General features: G+C 41.5%; 1 protein-coding gene across 1 annotated transcript; it reads right to left on the bottom strand.

Annotated features, from left to right (window-relative positions):
* Nucleotides 1-5,972: 5,972 nt before the first annotated feature.
* Nucleotides 5,973-8,603, bottom strand: htr1b (5-hydroxytryptamine (serotonin) receptor 1B). The gene has a single exon (XM_046413839.1). It carries the CDS (start codon nt 8,237-8,239, stop codon nt 7,052-7,054), a length of 1,188 nt encoding a protein of 395 aa, XP_046269795.1. The 5' UTR covers nt 8,240-8,603; the 3' UTR covers nt 5,973-7,051.
* Between the last annotated feature and the right edge of the window lie 6,709 nt (nt 8,604-15,312).

The raw sequence follows: 15,312 nt of genomic DNA, 5'->3' as shown, positions 1-15,312 counted from the left end.
AACTTGTCTTAATTCATGTGTTCATTCATATGCTAATAAGTAATGGACAGATTCTATCCACATCCTTAGAAAAATAAATGTTAGTCTTCCTTGTTCATCCAAGGAACTGGGTATCTTTTTTAGAGCGGGAGACCTCTCTGTCCCACTTTCTATTAAGAAAGCTGAAACCAACAGCGGGTGTTTTCTGAGGAGAAAGTTGCATATTGGAGTGACAAGAGGCTTGGGGGTTTGTAGACGAGGAAAAAAGGCTAAATTAGGTTGTGTCAAGCAAATTTCATGCTAATAGCTTCTGTGACATTTTGTGTTGTTATTGCTTGTGAAAATGGGAAATTACAAACATGCTAGTCAAGTTTCCATCTCAATGCACCTTCTCATGCTTAATGCGAAAAGGTTAATAGACAATATGTAAATTATCCCCAAGGTGAAGGAAAACCCTCATTTATATTCTCCAAGGCTCTTGATGAAACAGAAATTCATCTGTGTGTGATGTTTTATTCTCTAATGTGTTTGCTTTATTTTTTTTTTTTGGTGGGGGGGCTTTTTAGCTTTCTTTGACAGAGACAGCTAAAAACAGACAGGAAAACGGAGACAGAGAGGGTACAGACAAAAGTATTGGGACACCTGACCGCATTACACCAGCAGGGACTTCAATGTTATTGCATGCTGAATACATAGACAGCATTGTAGCTATAGCAGCTTCCACTCTTTTGGGAAGGCTCACAGGATTTTGGAGTGTTTCTGTGGGAACTGTTGCCCATTTATGCAGTAGAGTATTTGTGAGGTCAGGCACTTACATTGGACAAAAAGTCCTATCTCACAATCTCCGTTCCAGTTCACCCCAAATGTAGTCGATGGGGTTGAGGTCAGGGCTCTGTGCGGGCCAGTAAAGTTCTTCTTCACCAAATTCATCCAACCATTTATGGATCTTGCTTTGTATACTGGGGCACAGTCATGCTGGAATAGAAAAGGGCCTTCCTCAAACTGTTCCCACAAAGTTAGAAGCACAGCATTGTCCAAAATGTCTTGGTATGCTGAAGCATTACCCTGCCCAACCCCTGAAGAATGGCCCCATAAAGAGGTGTGTCCGGATTCTTTTGTCTATATGGTTTATTTAAGACTTGTGCTGATGAAGGATAGAGAGAGTTATGCAGAGAAATAAAATGACCTCTTAGGTTGAACTGCCATCTTCTCTGTTGTAGTCTTCTCTGCACTCTGCCTTTTAACGAGGACTGAATAAAGTGTAGTGTGCTTGACCTCTGAGCTCACTCACCTCAAGTTCGGCATGTGAGCCAAGAACAAGACATCTAACTCCCACCAGCTCTTTCTTAGACAACAGCTTACTTTTCTCTCTTACTTTTAACTTTGTGCGAAATTCTCAGTAATGGAAGGCTTCAACAGTACAAGTACCAGAAGCATATTTGTTAAAGGTCGACAATTAAGCTCAGTGAACAGGTGATGCACAGTTTAAACTGAACACATTAGACCAAATTTTTCTTTAAAGCCTTCTGTGAGGAAGTTTTTGTATTTTCAAACATGGTTTCTACCTGTTTTCAAAATTTCAAAATCAGACATTTAAATAAACCGGTACAGTGCCAGTTCAAAATGTGTCTGTTTCAGAAGGGGCACATTTTGCTTGGCCTTCACTATTACTGCTTGCAGCTTTTCTCAAGAACCACTCATCCAAGCAAGTTCACACTTGACACTGCACTTCCTTGGGTTTTGAGCAATTCACCTGCCATGACATAGTTATGCCCTGTGGCAAAAAACTCACACAACCATGTTATGGCCTCAGTGAAGTCAAAGCCTCATTCAGGGTCTATGGATAAGACCCAGATTTTGCACACCTCAACAGCGCGACTGAGGCGATGTTGCAAGCTTGCACACTGCATCTGGATTTCTTGGAGTATCATTAAGATGACACACTGTTGTTCTGCCTCCATAGTTGAGACTAGTATACACAATCACTGATGCTCAAAATGTTTGTGGTTAGTGAAACCTCCGGTCTCTCTTCGTCTTCATCTGTTCCGTAATGTACTGTAGCAAGCAACACAGTGTAAGCTGCACCCAGAATTCTGTTTTGCAATGTAACAGCTCATAAGGGATTCCCCTCTCAAAACACTATGCAGTGTGTTTTGCAGCTTGCACTCATTGCACTACTTAGGGTTCTTGGAAATATAACCAACAAGTGTGAAAGCAATCAGATGAACAACTACTGAGAAAAAGGTCAGTGGTTTTTGAGAAAAGAACAGATATACATACTTAAGCTAGTGTTATACATCACATGTGGCACTGTGTATCTCCACTGGCAAAAATCAGATATTTCCTGAAACTGATAAGGGAATCCTAATACTTCAGACTGAAATTAAACCACACTTCATCTCTGCAAGTTATAAAATATTATACCACAAAGAACCACTTTAATTGGGTTTTAGTCTCTTGACTCATGATTAAATGCCAAAAACAGAAATCCTAATCAGAGTTATAAGAGTTTTGCATGGCCAATATGCAGGTAAAGAGAACAACCTTCTTTCTTTCACTGGCCCTTGAACATCCATTTCCAGTGATGCACATATATATAGCATAAATGGACGACTCATATAACAACCAAATCCTCAGCAGCATGCAGTATCGCCTGTACCACCATTTTATAACTGGCTAATTTGGTGATATATTGCTTGTCAGGCCAGAGTGGATGTTAAGTGTGATAGATTCACCAAGCTCCACAAGTGACGGTCCCCCAAATGTGTAAACACAGCCATTCGATCAGCAGTGTGGTGAGATTATTTTACTCACTTAGTAAAATTTTCCAGCTAAATGCAGTCAAATACAGTGTGTATTCTAATTTGGTCTGCAGGATAATCCAATTTTATGCAGAATGGCCAAGAAGGATGTTTTCAGATATCCAGGTGAGCTAGAGGGAAAGCTAATGCAAATGCTATGGTGAATCTTTAAAGTAATCCACTTTGTTGAAAGGCAGAAAAACTGCTTGTGGCGATGGAGCTGCTGTGAAGCGTGGAAAAGACACGCTTGAGTGAACACTGTGATTTAACACACACGCGCACACACACACATTCACAATAACATGTAGTGTGAAACCTTCATTCACACACAAGCGTAGGTGTGTTTAGTGTTTCTGGGCACAGATGAGGCAGTGAATTGTTCCAACTGTGCAATGTTTCATATTATCAACACCAGATATTGATAAAAGCAGAACATAGATTTATGTTTCTTCCAATAGGTTTTGCAATTGTTTTTATATGATGAATTTAGCGCAGGAGCTGTTGTGTCTGTGCAATTAACATGCCTGCAATGCAAGCGAATGGGTTTAAACACACAAAAATTGTAATTGAACAGTCAACATTTTTAATATATAAGCAAATTAGTCGCAAAAGAGGGATTTTTGATGATTTTTTGCTTTCTAACCAAGTTTTGAAAATCATATGAATTTTGAATATGGCAACCATTAGCATCAGACTGAGGACCGCTGAAAACTAATATCAGACCCAACCTCTAATTGTTTTTCACCCTCAATCTCCTCACCTTCTCTTGTAGCCTAATAGATGACTTGCTGACTCGTTTTCCTTCCTGTCAAGGTCAATTGTTATCACCTTGGTGAACTAATTTATTAATAGCAGATGGGCTCTTGCGCTTCTGTTTTATTTCAGATGGTGAACACTGCGAACCTTCTTCGACCACAGAGGGTGAAACAATAAACCTGCTAACCCATACTACGTTCAGCAAAAGAATATTTTATAGCTTCATTATCCATGTGTTCAGCCTCGCTAGCTCGTCCTTCACTTGCAAACCAGTAATGCAACACATTCAGCCAAGAGGAAAAAAATGGTTGTATAATTAACGTATTTGTTTGCACGATGCAATCATCCCGTGTCAACAAAATGATGATGTGTACTGTTCTGCAGCTGGAGGTACGGTGAAGCTGGAGGCAGTGTTACCTACATGAGCCATGTGGTTCTCCTTTGGATACATAATCCCCTGTTTGTTAAACATCAACAGTCTCTCTGCATGAAATATTTGATCAACTCTGCTCTAAATCATCCTCTGCATGCATTCAGAGGGACTTTGTGATATCTATCCTGGATGTGTAATGGCATGAAATAAAATAATGAAGGGGAACACCAATAATTTTACACGTCAAAGTCTGTTAACAATCTTGGGGAGCACTGCCGCACATGTGAAATAACAAAACAAAACAAAACAAAAAAGTTGTATAAGGCTTTTTTGGCTCCAGGATGCACTGCATGCAGTTAGTGATACGCTGCCTCAAGTGATGTCACATGAGTCAGTTGGGTCTGATGACAGCAGGTTTGAAAATCAAAAAAATGTAGAGGTGTGTTGTTAGAAAGGTCTGGATCAAGGCTACAATAGCTGTAATTACCATACCACACCCAAATTTCTGACCCAACTGTCTGCAATGGACTCTTCAGCATTCTGGCTGATGTAGTCAAAGAAAAGAAAGAATGCACTGAATAAAAAAAAGATGATATCTCTGGTGCTGCTGTATCGACCATCTTTTTTCACAACTGTCCATTGTGTATCTAACAATGTTATGTCAGATGCACAATGGACAAGCCTTTTTTTTTTCATTTTACCTTTCTTTGTGATATAAAAAATGTGGAAACGTTTTTCAAAACATGTTTAACACATGGTCTGTATAGAGTCTGCACTCTGTTCTTTAGACGTGTTGTGAATCTGATGAACACTTTGTAGGTCAAAACATTACAGTTTTGGCAATTTGAAAATTTCAGTTTGCAGTCTCTCTTTTTTGCTTGTTTGCTCTTGTGTTTGTTTGTTTTTTTTTTTGTTTGATTAATTGATTTGTCCTGCATATTATCCACCTTGAATGGAACAACGCTATTATTGCTAAGGTGAAACACTGCTGCACATCTCCAAACCATGATTCGCCTTTGTCTTTTCAGTTTTTCTCAGTCGACCATATTTTAAAGTGCTTTATATGTTTATATTGTTTACTTTTACTATCTAACTATGTTGTGTCTAATTTGTATTTACAAAGAGTTTTTTTTTTCCAAATAAATAGACCTCTGTTTAGGCTTACAGTTAAATATGAAACTTTAAAGCATAAAAAACCAAATTTGTTCATAATGTTCTGAGCTCTTGTTTGTACACTTCAAAGTGGATGTTCACTTTAGGAAAATACAAAGGACTTGATGTTGCTTTGTTATGTCCAAGAAACAGTATCTATATATCATATCTTATACTATGCATGCTTTTCAGTCTTTCAACATATTGTATCAGACACACAAATTCCTGAACACTGCACTTTGAAAGTCTGCCTGCTCAGGTGCACTCATTCATGCATGATGGGATATCTTCAGATACATATATGGAAAACCAAAGGGTGTGTGTGTGTGTGTGTGTGTGTGTGTGTGTGTGTGTGTGTTGTCTATGCATGTGTATCGATAATGTGAGTGGCCCTTTCTCTGTGTCTGTGTGTGTGTGTGTGAAGTACACTAGAAGAGCATTGCCCACTGCCAGCCTCACGACTTATTGAACTGAGCGCATTGTGACAGCCGTCGGCTACACAGATCGTGTTAAGCTCTGCCTACAGGATGGCAGCAGAGGGAGCAGAGGGGTTGCGCAAAGTTCAAGCCTTAGACTCATCCTGTCATTAGAAACCGGTGTGAGATGATGCACATTCATCTAAACTGACCTGTACTGTTTAGTTCTGCCTGGCTGTAAATTCTTGGATTTTGTTTTGACATGATCATGCTTTGGGCATGAATCTCTCTTTGTGTTTTTGGAAACGCTTAACAACAGTAGTGGAACAACAAGTTTCCCATGCTGCTCTCATCACGGCAACAAAAATGTTAAAAAATAGAAACCAAAACCAAAACAAACAAATATTTACGTCTGATTTTGCAGATGCTTTGACCACAGTCTTAATTTAAAACTGTATTAAAAGTCTCACTCATTGAACAATTATGCCAAACAAATACTTTAAAGTCTTTATTGCACAGCATCTCTGCATGGAAACAGATAAATTCCTAGAACAGCATAACTTTATTTCACATAATGCTGACAAATCCTCAGCATTATATTTGTTTTTAGCACAGCAGACCAGAATATACTATTCAGATCAGTCTCTGTAGCCATAAGATGGTAAGCTGTTTCACACATGAACATGAAATAGTGTAGATACAGATTTAATGTGGCTGCAAACAGACCCGCGCACACAGAAGGTGGTGTTTGCTCTGCAAAATTAAACTTATGATCACCTTTCAGTTCCGCTGGGTAAATATCAGCTACAGTTTCTTTGTTTGATTCTGATATGAATCTTTTCTTTTCTAAATAAATAAGATAACCATACAGGGCAGCAGCAAGCGGTCCATTGCCATAATAAAAATTTGTTATCGTTTCTCAGAATACACGGGTGTATTGTCGATCTCTCAGTTTTAAAAACAAAACTGCCATATTTGTACACATAATGCAGAAAGTGTCCCGGGTGGCCACATTTTTATTTTGTTGACTTAAAATGTGAGATGTCCGTGCTTATACTCGCTGTAATGGATCAGAAGTCACAGGGGAACAAGGCGCTCTGCATTGCTTTAATGCTACCGTCCAAAAAAAACATTCCACGCAGAATACCAGCAACCAGTCGTGATATTTCTCCCACAGCAAAGCGAATGTGCCCATCGAGAAGAGCTTGTATCACAAGTTCAAGTGATTTGATGTGGTGCGTAAAGTCGGTTTTGTCCACCATCTTCACGTTAGCTTTATATTCAATATTAAATCGTGTAGTTTTGCGAAAACACACAGTTGTCTGAGCTCTAAATCCACGAACATTATCTGGACGTATTTTTCCTGCTTTTATTTATTTGTTTAGAAAAACAGAAAATTTCAAATTTCCGATTTAAGATGGATGTTTATTTTTTCTCTTAGCATGCACCAATTATAATGGTCTTGAAATCCCACAAATTAAATCCTTTCGGCAATCTTGCTATTTTTATATTCTCATGTATTTTAGAACTTTGATATCCACGACATAAACACATCTCATCGGACACTGATGTGTTCACGACCTGCAGCATCTGAAGCGCACGAGTTTATGGAAAGCTTTCTTGAAGTCTTCATTGAACATCGTGTATATGATCGGGTTGATGAGGGAGTTCAGGTATCCCAACCAGGTGAAAAAGTCGAATAACTCGGGGTTAAAACATGTGTCACATGTGGCCACGACCAACGTGTAAATGAAAAACGGCAGCCAACAAACGATATAAGCGCCGAGGATTATCCCCAAGGTCTTTGTCGCTTTTCTTTCTCTGGCTGCTGAAATGCGTTTTTTCTCCAAAAGCGCGTCCGACACCGTCACTTTCACCTGGTTCTCGCTTGTACAAGACCCGGTGTCGCTGGACGGCGTGTCGTGCCTCCCGCACTGCAGAGAAGTTGTGGACGCCACGGATCCAGGGGAGTTGGTGACCAGGTGCGCCGAGGTGAGTCTCTTCCCCACCTTTTTGGGGGACTGCTTCAAGATCCGTTTCCTGGCCTCGACGTATATCCGTCCATAGAGGACAAGAAGCAGCAAGGTGGGGATGTAGAAAGCCCCAAAGGTGGAGTAGATGGTGTAGAAAATATGATCAGTGTTGACGCTGCAGCTGGTCAGCTCTTCCGCCTTCACCTGCCTCCAGAATAGAGGCGGCAGGGAGATAGAGACGGCGATGACCCAGGCTATGGCTACCATACCGGCCGCGCGTCCTGGCGTGCGCTTTTTGGAGTACTCCACCGCGTCCGTGATGGCCCAGTACCTATCCAAAGCGATTACGCACAAGTGGAGGATGGACGCCGTACAGCACGTTATGTCCGAGGAGAGCCAGATGTCGCATACGATTTGCCCCAGCGTCCAGGTGTGGATGACCGTGTACAGGACGCAGATGGGCATCACCAGAATGGACACCAGCAGGTCCGTGATGGCCAGAGAGGCGATCAGAAAGTTCGCAGGAGTTTGCAGCTTCTTCGACTGGGAGATTGTCGCGATGACGAACGCGTTGGATAAAGTGGTGGCGAGTGTGATAACGGAGAGAATCGCCGCCAGACTGATCTGATAAACGAGACTTCCTGCGCTGACTTCCACAGTGGATGGATCTGTGATAAAACTGTCGTTCGTGGTGTTCGCCGGCTGAGTTGGCTCGACTTGACCGGAGCTCTCCATCACTTTTAATCGCTCTTTGTCATATTTTATGTCACCCAGTGAGATGTCCGACATTTAAAGCACCCTTTGTCATGATTAACGTCGTCTTATCAATGCCATTCGCTCAGATGAATAACAGTCAGCCTGAAATATAAAAACTAATACCTTCCTTCTTCATTTTCATCTGCTTCATGAGGTTTTCAATGTGCAGATGCCGAACTGTGGAGGCAAATATCCATATCCGTTTTGCAGCCATAAAATAAAACTTCTTAACTGTTCTCCACAGCAGATAAGACAGCAAAGGTTTATGTGCAAATGATGAGCAGCGCGTGCTGATGCCCCAACATCTGGGAGGATGTCACAGATAATCCGCATGTAGGCCAGAAGTTCTCCAGAGCTGCCGTTTTCTCAGGCCCCCTGTGGCTGAATGCTAAAGCCAACCCAAACTCTCAGTTTTATACAGACTCTGACATCAAACAAGCGCCACTGATCACAACCTTGTTTTTTTTTTTCCTCTCTAGATGAAGCGCAGGCTATCTGCTGGGTCATAGTGCCCTGTGTGTCTCATATGTCACATGTCATGCACCTTACAGGGTCTGAATTGGATAAAGTTGTCTTCTTTTATGACACAGAATGCAAAATCTGAAAACAAAAAGGTATTAAAAAAATTGCACGCTCATGTGCTACATTTATTCCATGTTTATATGCTGCTTATGAATGCTAAATGAAGGGCTTTAAATGTTGTGTTTTTATCGAAGCTCACTCACATGTTGAAAGACTCACAGTTTGTGTAGTTGTTTGCTTCAGTTTTCCGTGAATTAAAGTTGGAACAACAGAACATCGTGACAAGTCCTCCAGCAGAGACAAACACGAAATAGTTCACTCAAAAAGTAACTAAAAACCCAGGGGCTTGAGGTTTTATTAGAATGAATGAAATTTCAACTTAAGTCTCAACTTTGAGCCTCAGAGCACAGCTGATTCAAGATGGAAGGTGTCTGACAAGGTATTTAGTCGGTGAATGTGTTTCTGGTGCTTCCTGTGAAGTTGTAAATGATTAATACAGGCATTACAAATAACTTGAAAATCACAGATTATGGGTGCATTAATAAAAGAGTGGTCCCACTATACCTCGCAACTTAACATCATAGCACAGCAGAGTTCACACTGCTGTTGAAGCCTGCCATTTCTGGCACTTCTGATGTGTGAAAACGGCTGTCACTGATATTGACATTGGGTCGGTGCTTGTTACACTTGAGGCTGTGAATCTCTCGCTCATTCAGTGTATGATGTCATTTCTCAAGTTCACTCATGGCCTCCACCGAGACTGCAACGGGCCAGTAATCTATTCAAGACCCTGATGATATTTGTGAAATGAATTTTTAGTCTGGTCAGGAAATATATAAATTATGCAATCACACTCTCAATCCTCCTCAACATGTGCAACTACACACACACACACGTACACACACAGGGACAATGTTCCCTTTCCAAACTGAGGAACTGAAATGACTCCCAAGTAATGAATCTTCTATTCTTTTCTCATCTGAAGTGGCTGCAGCAATCATATCTCCCCTTCTACTTTTATTCATTTCCTCATCAGAAACTTTTAATTGAAATTGACTTGTCACTTACATTTCGCCCAGCATTCTTCAGAATCACATTTAATTGTCTGTGGTACTCAGCTGGATTTGGAAACAGCCAAAATTTATAGTTTTAAGAACTTCTGAAAACATCTTTTCACATATACTTTTTTGCAAGTTGTGGGCCTCGATTTCCCAGTTGTGAAACCTTTAATTAACCTAATGTGCGTGTTTTTTGGGATTGTGGAAGGAAACCAGAGTACCCAGAGAAAACCCACACAGGCACAGGGAGAACATGCAAACTCCACACAGAAGGGCCCAGACTGGGATTTGAACCTGTAACCCTCTTGCTGTGAAGTGGCAGTGCTAAACACTGCACCAGCAGCTCCAAAATTCATAGAAAAAAATACTACAGCACCTGCAGCCACGCTTGCTGGTCACCAGTTAAATTGATCTTTTTGATGCTCATGAAAAAACTTCAGACAAGCCAATTAAAAAACTAGCAGGAACATTCATGTCAAACAGCTGAGCATCATTTAAAGTCTGATGTAGCATGAAGGTATCTCACGGAGGTGCAAATGAACTCACGGGAGCGTTAACAAATCTGTGGCAGGAAAACGAGAGCAGCCATCAAAGACAAATGCTACTGGGGGGACAGTTTCTACGGAGGGAGACTAGCCACAGTTTCCCTGAGGATAACGGTGTCAAAGGTTTTTGTTGGTTTTTTAACTTTAAGTTATGCAGGGGAGTTTCACTGAGAGCGACGCTCCATTTTGCAGGAACGCCATGATCACACTCATGCAGCTACATATTCATGCCACGGTCTGATCTGCTGACCCCTGAGCGGCTCCACTGGAGCGGTTGGGGTTAAGGTCCTTACTCAAGGGCACCTCAGGGGTGGCAGTGAGGGAGTGGTAAGCATTGCTTTTTCACTTTCCCCACCCATTTATCCTGCCAGCCCGAGGAATTCAGTCAATAAAGTAAGTTTGTTTCTTTAACCTTTAGATCACCACCGCCCATCAATGAACACAGATTTTACAGCGCCAGCAAAAGACATTTGCAGTGTAAAAAAAAAAAAAACCTCTAACATTGTTATGAAAAGATGTCAGGTTGCTCATACATTTCTTGGCAGAGTGAATATCAGTGTGATGATGTGTGTTTTATTTAATCAAACGCAGGTATAAAGGAGTACCTTTGAAAATGAAATTAGCAATATGCTTTTTCTCCAGTCCAAGTCAATTGCTTTTTGTGTTAATGATTTTTCTGAGGACACTGCATCTATTATAAAACTCGCTTATACTGTACATTTTCCTCCTGTTGGACATCCCAAATGGTGAAAAAGTTGATATGTGTTAGTAAAGTCACTCTGTGTCTTTGGTGATTTATGGAACTGTTGTTTTATACTTGAATTCCCCTGCAGACAGTGACAAACAACAGTCATTCCTCTTCCTATTCGAGCTCAGCGGAGGGTATCGTCAGGCAGGACTCGCTGAAACAGACCCTCCTGTGACTTCATGATTGCACCTCTTGACTGACCATGACTGTCTGGTGCAGCTAATGCCCAAGCACTGGGCGCAAACACAGCCACCGTTACCACCGTTTACACAAAAACACATGCTCTTTCTTGTTTTCGCTGTTTTCACCATAAACACAAGGGAACAGACATCAACACGCTGATGTGAGAACCATTTTGTTCAACATTCACTTTTCTCTCGGTCCGGTGGGACATCTGCTTAATCCACTCATCCGGTCTACGTGTTTTGTCGACTTGAGGTTACAACTTAATGTTGTATTTAATGCCAAATTTACAAGAAGCTGTTGTGGCTTCTTCAGTACTAAGGAGTACTAAAGCCAGTAGAATAGGAGGTTCTTCAGTGTGGTCCGGGACACATTTGCGTAAACGATGCACAACAATGTGGTCATACGTTGCCCAGACCACTTCTGAATATGGTCTGAGTGATTGGATCTCAAACGTCTCCTTAATGCATCTTGAGTGCATTCACACTTAGCTGTCCACTTGTGGTTGGAGCAGTCACGACAGATGTTAATACCAACTCTGAGCGGGGCCTTAGTTGTAGCTGTGTGAAAAGGCTTCAGATAATGACCCAGTTCAGTGGTAGCAGCGGCAGAAGCAGCGGCACAGGGCGGTTTCTGCGGCTCTGTGCGTTATCGCCCTTCATCTCTAAACACAGCGCCGCACAGTAGCTTGCCATATCCAATCTCACACTGCCCCCGAAAGTCCTATTTTTAGTCAGATAATAAGGCATCCAGCAAACCTTAAAGGCGATACATTATACGACAAGCACAAAGCTGTGTGGATTCTTTTTTTAAAATATCTGACAGTCCATTACATTCACCAGCTCACTTTGTCTGTTTGCCATATGTTGCTTGGCAGATAGCACAGTGAGTTTAACCCAAAAAGTAAATTTGTGGGCAACAAAACCAAAACAATGAAGTGAAAGATGCTAATGCGTACCGCAGAGATCAAGGAAACTGCAGAGTCTGGTGATATTGTTCTTTTCCTTTGTTCCTAACCAAAACTGATCAGTGCATCTTTTAAGTGACAGTAACATATCAACAGAGGTGATTGGCTTAAGCAGAAATTAAGAGTAGCCTGTTTACAGTTTTAACCTGTTACATTTCCTATGACTGAATTTCGAGCATAACACATTTTTTGGATGACCTTTTGGTTATTGTGGTCATCTATTTCTATCTTTGATAACTGACAGCTGTGGAGACCAAATAGGACATCCCCAAATCAGGGCAGATCCCTTGTTGTGATGAGATTCAACTCTCCCTCTCCACCTACCCAATACTCCCTCTTATCCATGTGTTTATGACATGAGACATGGGAGAAATGACCAAGCTGAGCAGCTAGGTCACCTATGTTTGGAAGTTGGATCCTGAAAGCATCTCGTATACAGCTGTGGAGCTGTAGGAAGTCTGCATCCTGACCTCTGTAGACTGCTCCTCATCTCCGCTTGAGGCCATCACGAGCTACTATTAGCACAACACACCTGAAACTCCAATCAAACATCTTTTTTCTGTACTTGTTTGAAACGTCCGCCTTGAGTCTGAATGTTACAGGAGTGCGATGCTAAAATCAGTGGAGAATGCCTACAAACTGTATTGTAATGATAATACGATAATATACTTCTCCCCTTATTTTAAATACATTTTGCTGCTAATACTTTAGGTTGAGCAGCAAAATGTTTTAGTAGTTTTAATGCAATTATAGAGCACTTTTACAGTTCATTGTGGTATGTTGCATTCACTTCAGTACAGGATCTGACCCCTGGACTCCCCCACCTCTGTGTATAATCTGATGGCTGCTTTAAAGTACAATGACAGAATCAAATATAGGGCACATGTTGAGTTGCAGAACCCGTCCCTTCACAGTATGCCCCAGGCTGGTCTGACGGCATATGTTGCCTTCGGCTCTGCCAGTCAGGTCTCAAAGGTCTCTGACTAAAAATGAAATGAGACGGATATGGGATTTTGATAGGCTTTTTGTGTTCTCACTTTCCAAATCTGATGATCATATGAAGGATCTGGTGCCATCGTGTTGCAGACTGTGTGACTTTTTGGAGGTCTTGTGCCCCATTTTTGGGAGACCCTTGCAGTTAATGAGGGGCTGCTCATTTGTAGAGCATTTCAGCACACAGCTACAAGACAGAAGAAGATTAAATGCAGGGTATAGGGCAGAATTTTATTCCGTGGGGGCAAACATGTGACAGGAAATGAGCTAAGTGGTGATGATGAGTGCTGACTGATAACAGGAACTGTGTTACTGTGGTCAGACTCTTTTGGCTTCAGTAGAAGTGGCCGGCTCCATTTGGAGACTGCATGGTGAGATGGAAAACTGACTGCAGACAGTGATGGGTCTTATCAGCACCTCTCGTTGCACAGTACATATCAGTCTCTCTATATATATTCACAGCATGCAACTACAGCTTCACAGATGGCCTCATTTTAACAATTAAAGGAAGATTACCCGGTGGTAAATATTGCAAACATTGTAACTGACATGCTGCTCTGAGATATGAGGAAAAAGAAAGGACTTTATTACAGGAGCGTATGAGATGAGATTTGATTTCCTGCCTCCTGGAGGTATAAACTGCCTGACTTTGTGTGTGTGTTGTTTGCTTACATACTTTATGTGTGAGGTTTGTGTGCTGAAAGAGACAGAGGGTGACAGTAAGAGGAGGTGACTGACCTAATCCTCATTGGACAGAAGAGTGCTAATAGCACGCATCAGTGCTGGTGACGGCTCATGGAGTGTGAAAAGGAGCGGTGATTTAAGGAATGGGGTCGATGTTATGAACAAGCATCCCTGAAATTTATCTATTTGTCAGCAGTATCTGAAAATCACGGCTGTTGACTGACACTATATTGTTACATATGCAACGCTGGGTTGCAGTCAGAGCTGCTGAATCATTTCAAGACCCGCTCGCATCAAGGAAAGCAGAAAACTAACTCACTTAATCGCGGTTGCGTTGTGTTTTTTCAACAGCAAGCGTTCATACTCTGAAGTGCTTTTAGCCCCCAGAGGAGCACCAAGCAGAGGGAGGAAGCAGAAGGCAAGTGAATGCAGCATTCCTCAAAGAGTGAAGAAACCCAATATCACTATGTGTGTTTAAGGTTTAGCTTCACAAGCACAATGCCATCTGTCTAAGTGTGCTGACTCCCTCACTATATGCAACCCATAGCGGTTTTATGGACTGTTATTCACAAAAAACACTGCCAGCTCTTACATGTCAAGGCTGCCCACCATGGCAAAGAGCAGAATGCATTTAGCACTGCAGAGATTTCCGTCTGTGTTCACAGAGTCTAAAGATAACCCAGTGTGTTGTATGAGCTATCTGACCTTCTCCTAATGGCGCAGAATAAATAAATAGATTTAAATATGTGCAAGAAGGAAATACTTTTCACTCCGCAGCAAGTTCGTAGTTATTGTGCAGATTCAAATTATTGACACAAGATAGGATCAACACATCAATGACACTGCAGATTTATTATAAATATATAAAGCAGTTGATACAAAGTAGACCAAGCAGGCAAATTAATCCTTTATTTTTGGGTAATGTGAAGCAAAAACTTAAGGACAGAGTATTTCTGCACTGTTTTCCAAGATTGTTTTCACTTTAGGGTACCAGTGCTCAGTACTCCAATGAATCAATTGATATAACTCAGTCACAAGTGGCATTAAACAGCATGCAGTCCATTTTACCCCCACATGTAGAAGAAAAATGACTATTTATATGATTTTGCTCCCAGCCAATCGCTGTAAGTAGTCTTCAATTCAATGTGACATGTGTCTGTCCCGCTGCTAAAACCCATCCATCCTCAGGGATTGGCACAGACAAAAGAAGCCAAGGCCTGAAAGAGGAGCTGGAAAAGATGTGGCGAGTAAAAGCACAAAGTATTTCACTTAACTATTTTCAGAGCTACAATAGTAAATTTAGTAACATTTGATTAACCTTCAGGGGCGGCACGGTGGTGCAGTGGTTAGCACTGTTGTCCCATAGCAAGAGGGTTCCAGGTTCGAATCCCGGTCTGGGCCCTTCT

Source organism: Scatophagus argus, chromosome 15 (assembly GCF_020382885.2).
Source record: "Scatophagus argus isolate fScaArg1 chromosome 15, fScaArg1.pri, whole genome shotgun sequence".
In the NCBI taxonomy this organism is placed as follows: Eukaryota; Metazoa; Chordata; class Actinopteri; family Scatophagidae; genus Scatophagus; species Scatophagus argus.
Note: the sequence above shows the minus strand (reverse complement) of the source record. Positions and strands in the feature narration are given on the sequence as shown.

What these genes read in the sequence shown, in the direction of transcription:
- htr1b (XM_046413839.1), bottom strand. Translation starts at nt 8,239, where the DNA reads ATGTCGGACATCTCACTGGGTGACATAAAATATGACAAAGAGCGATTA.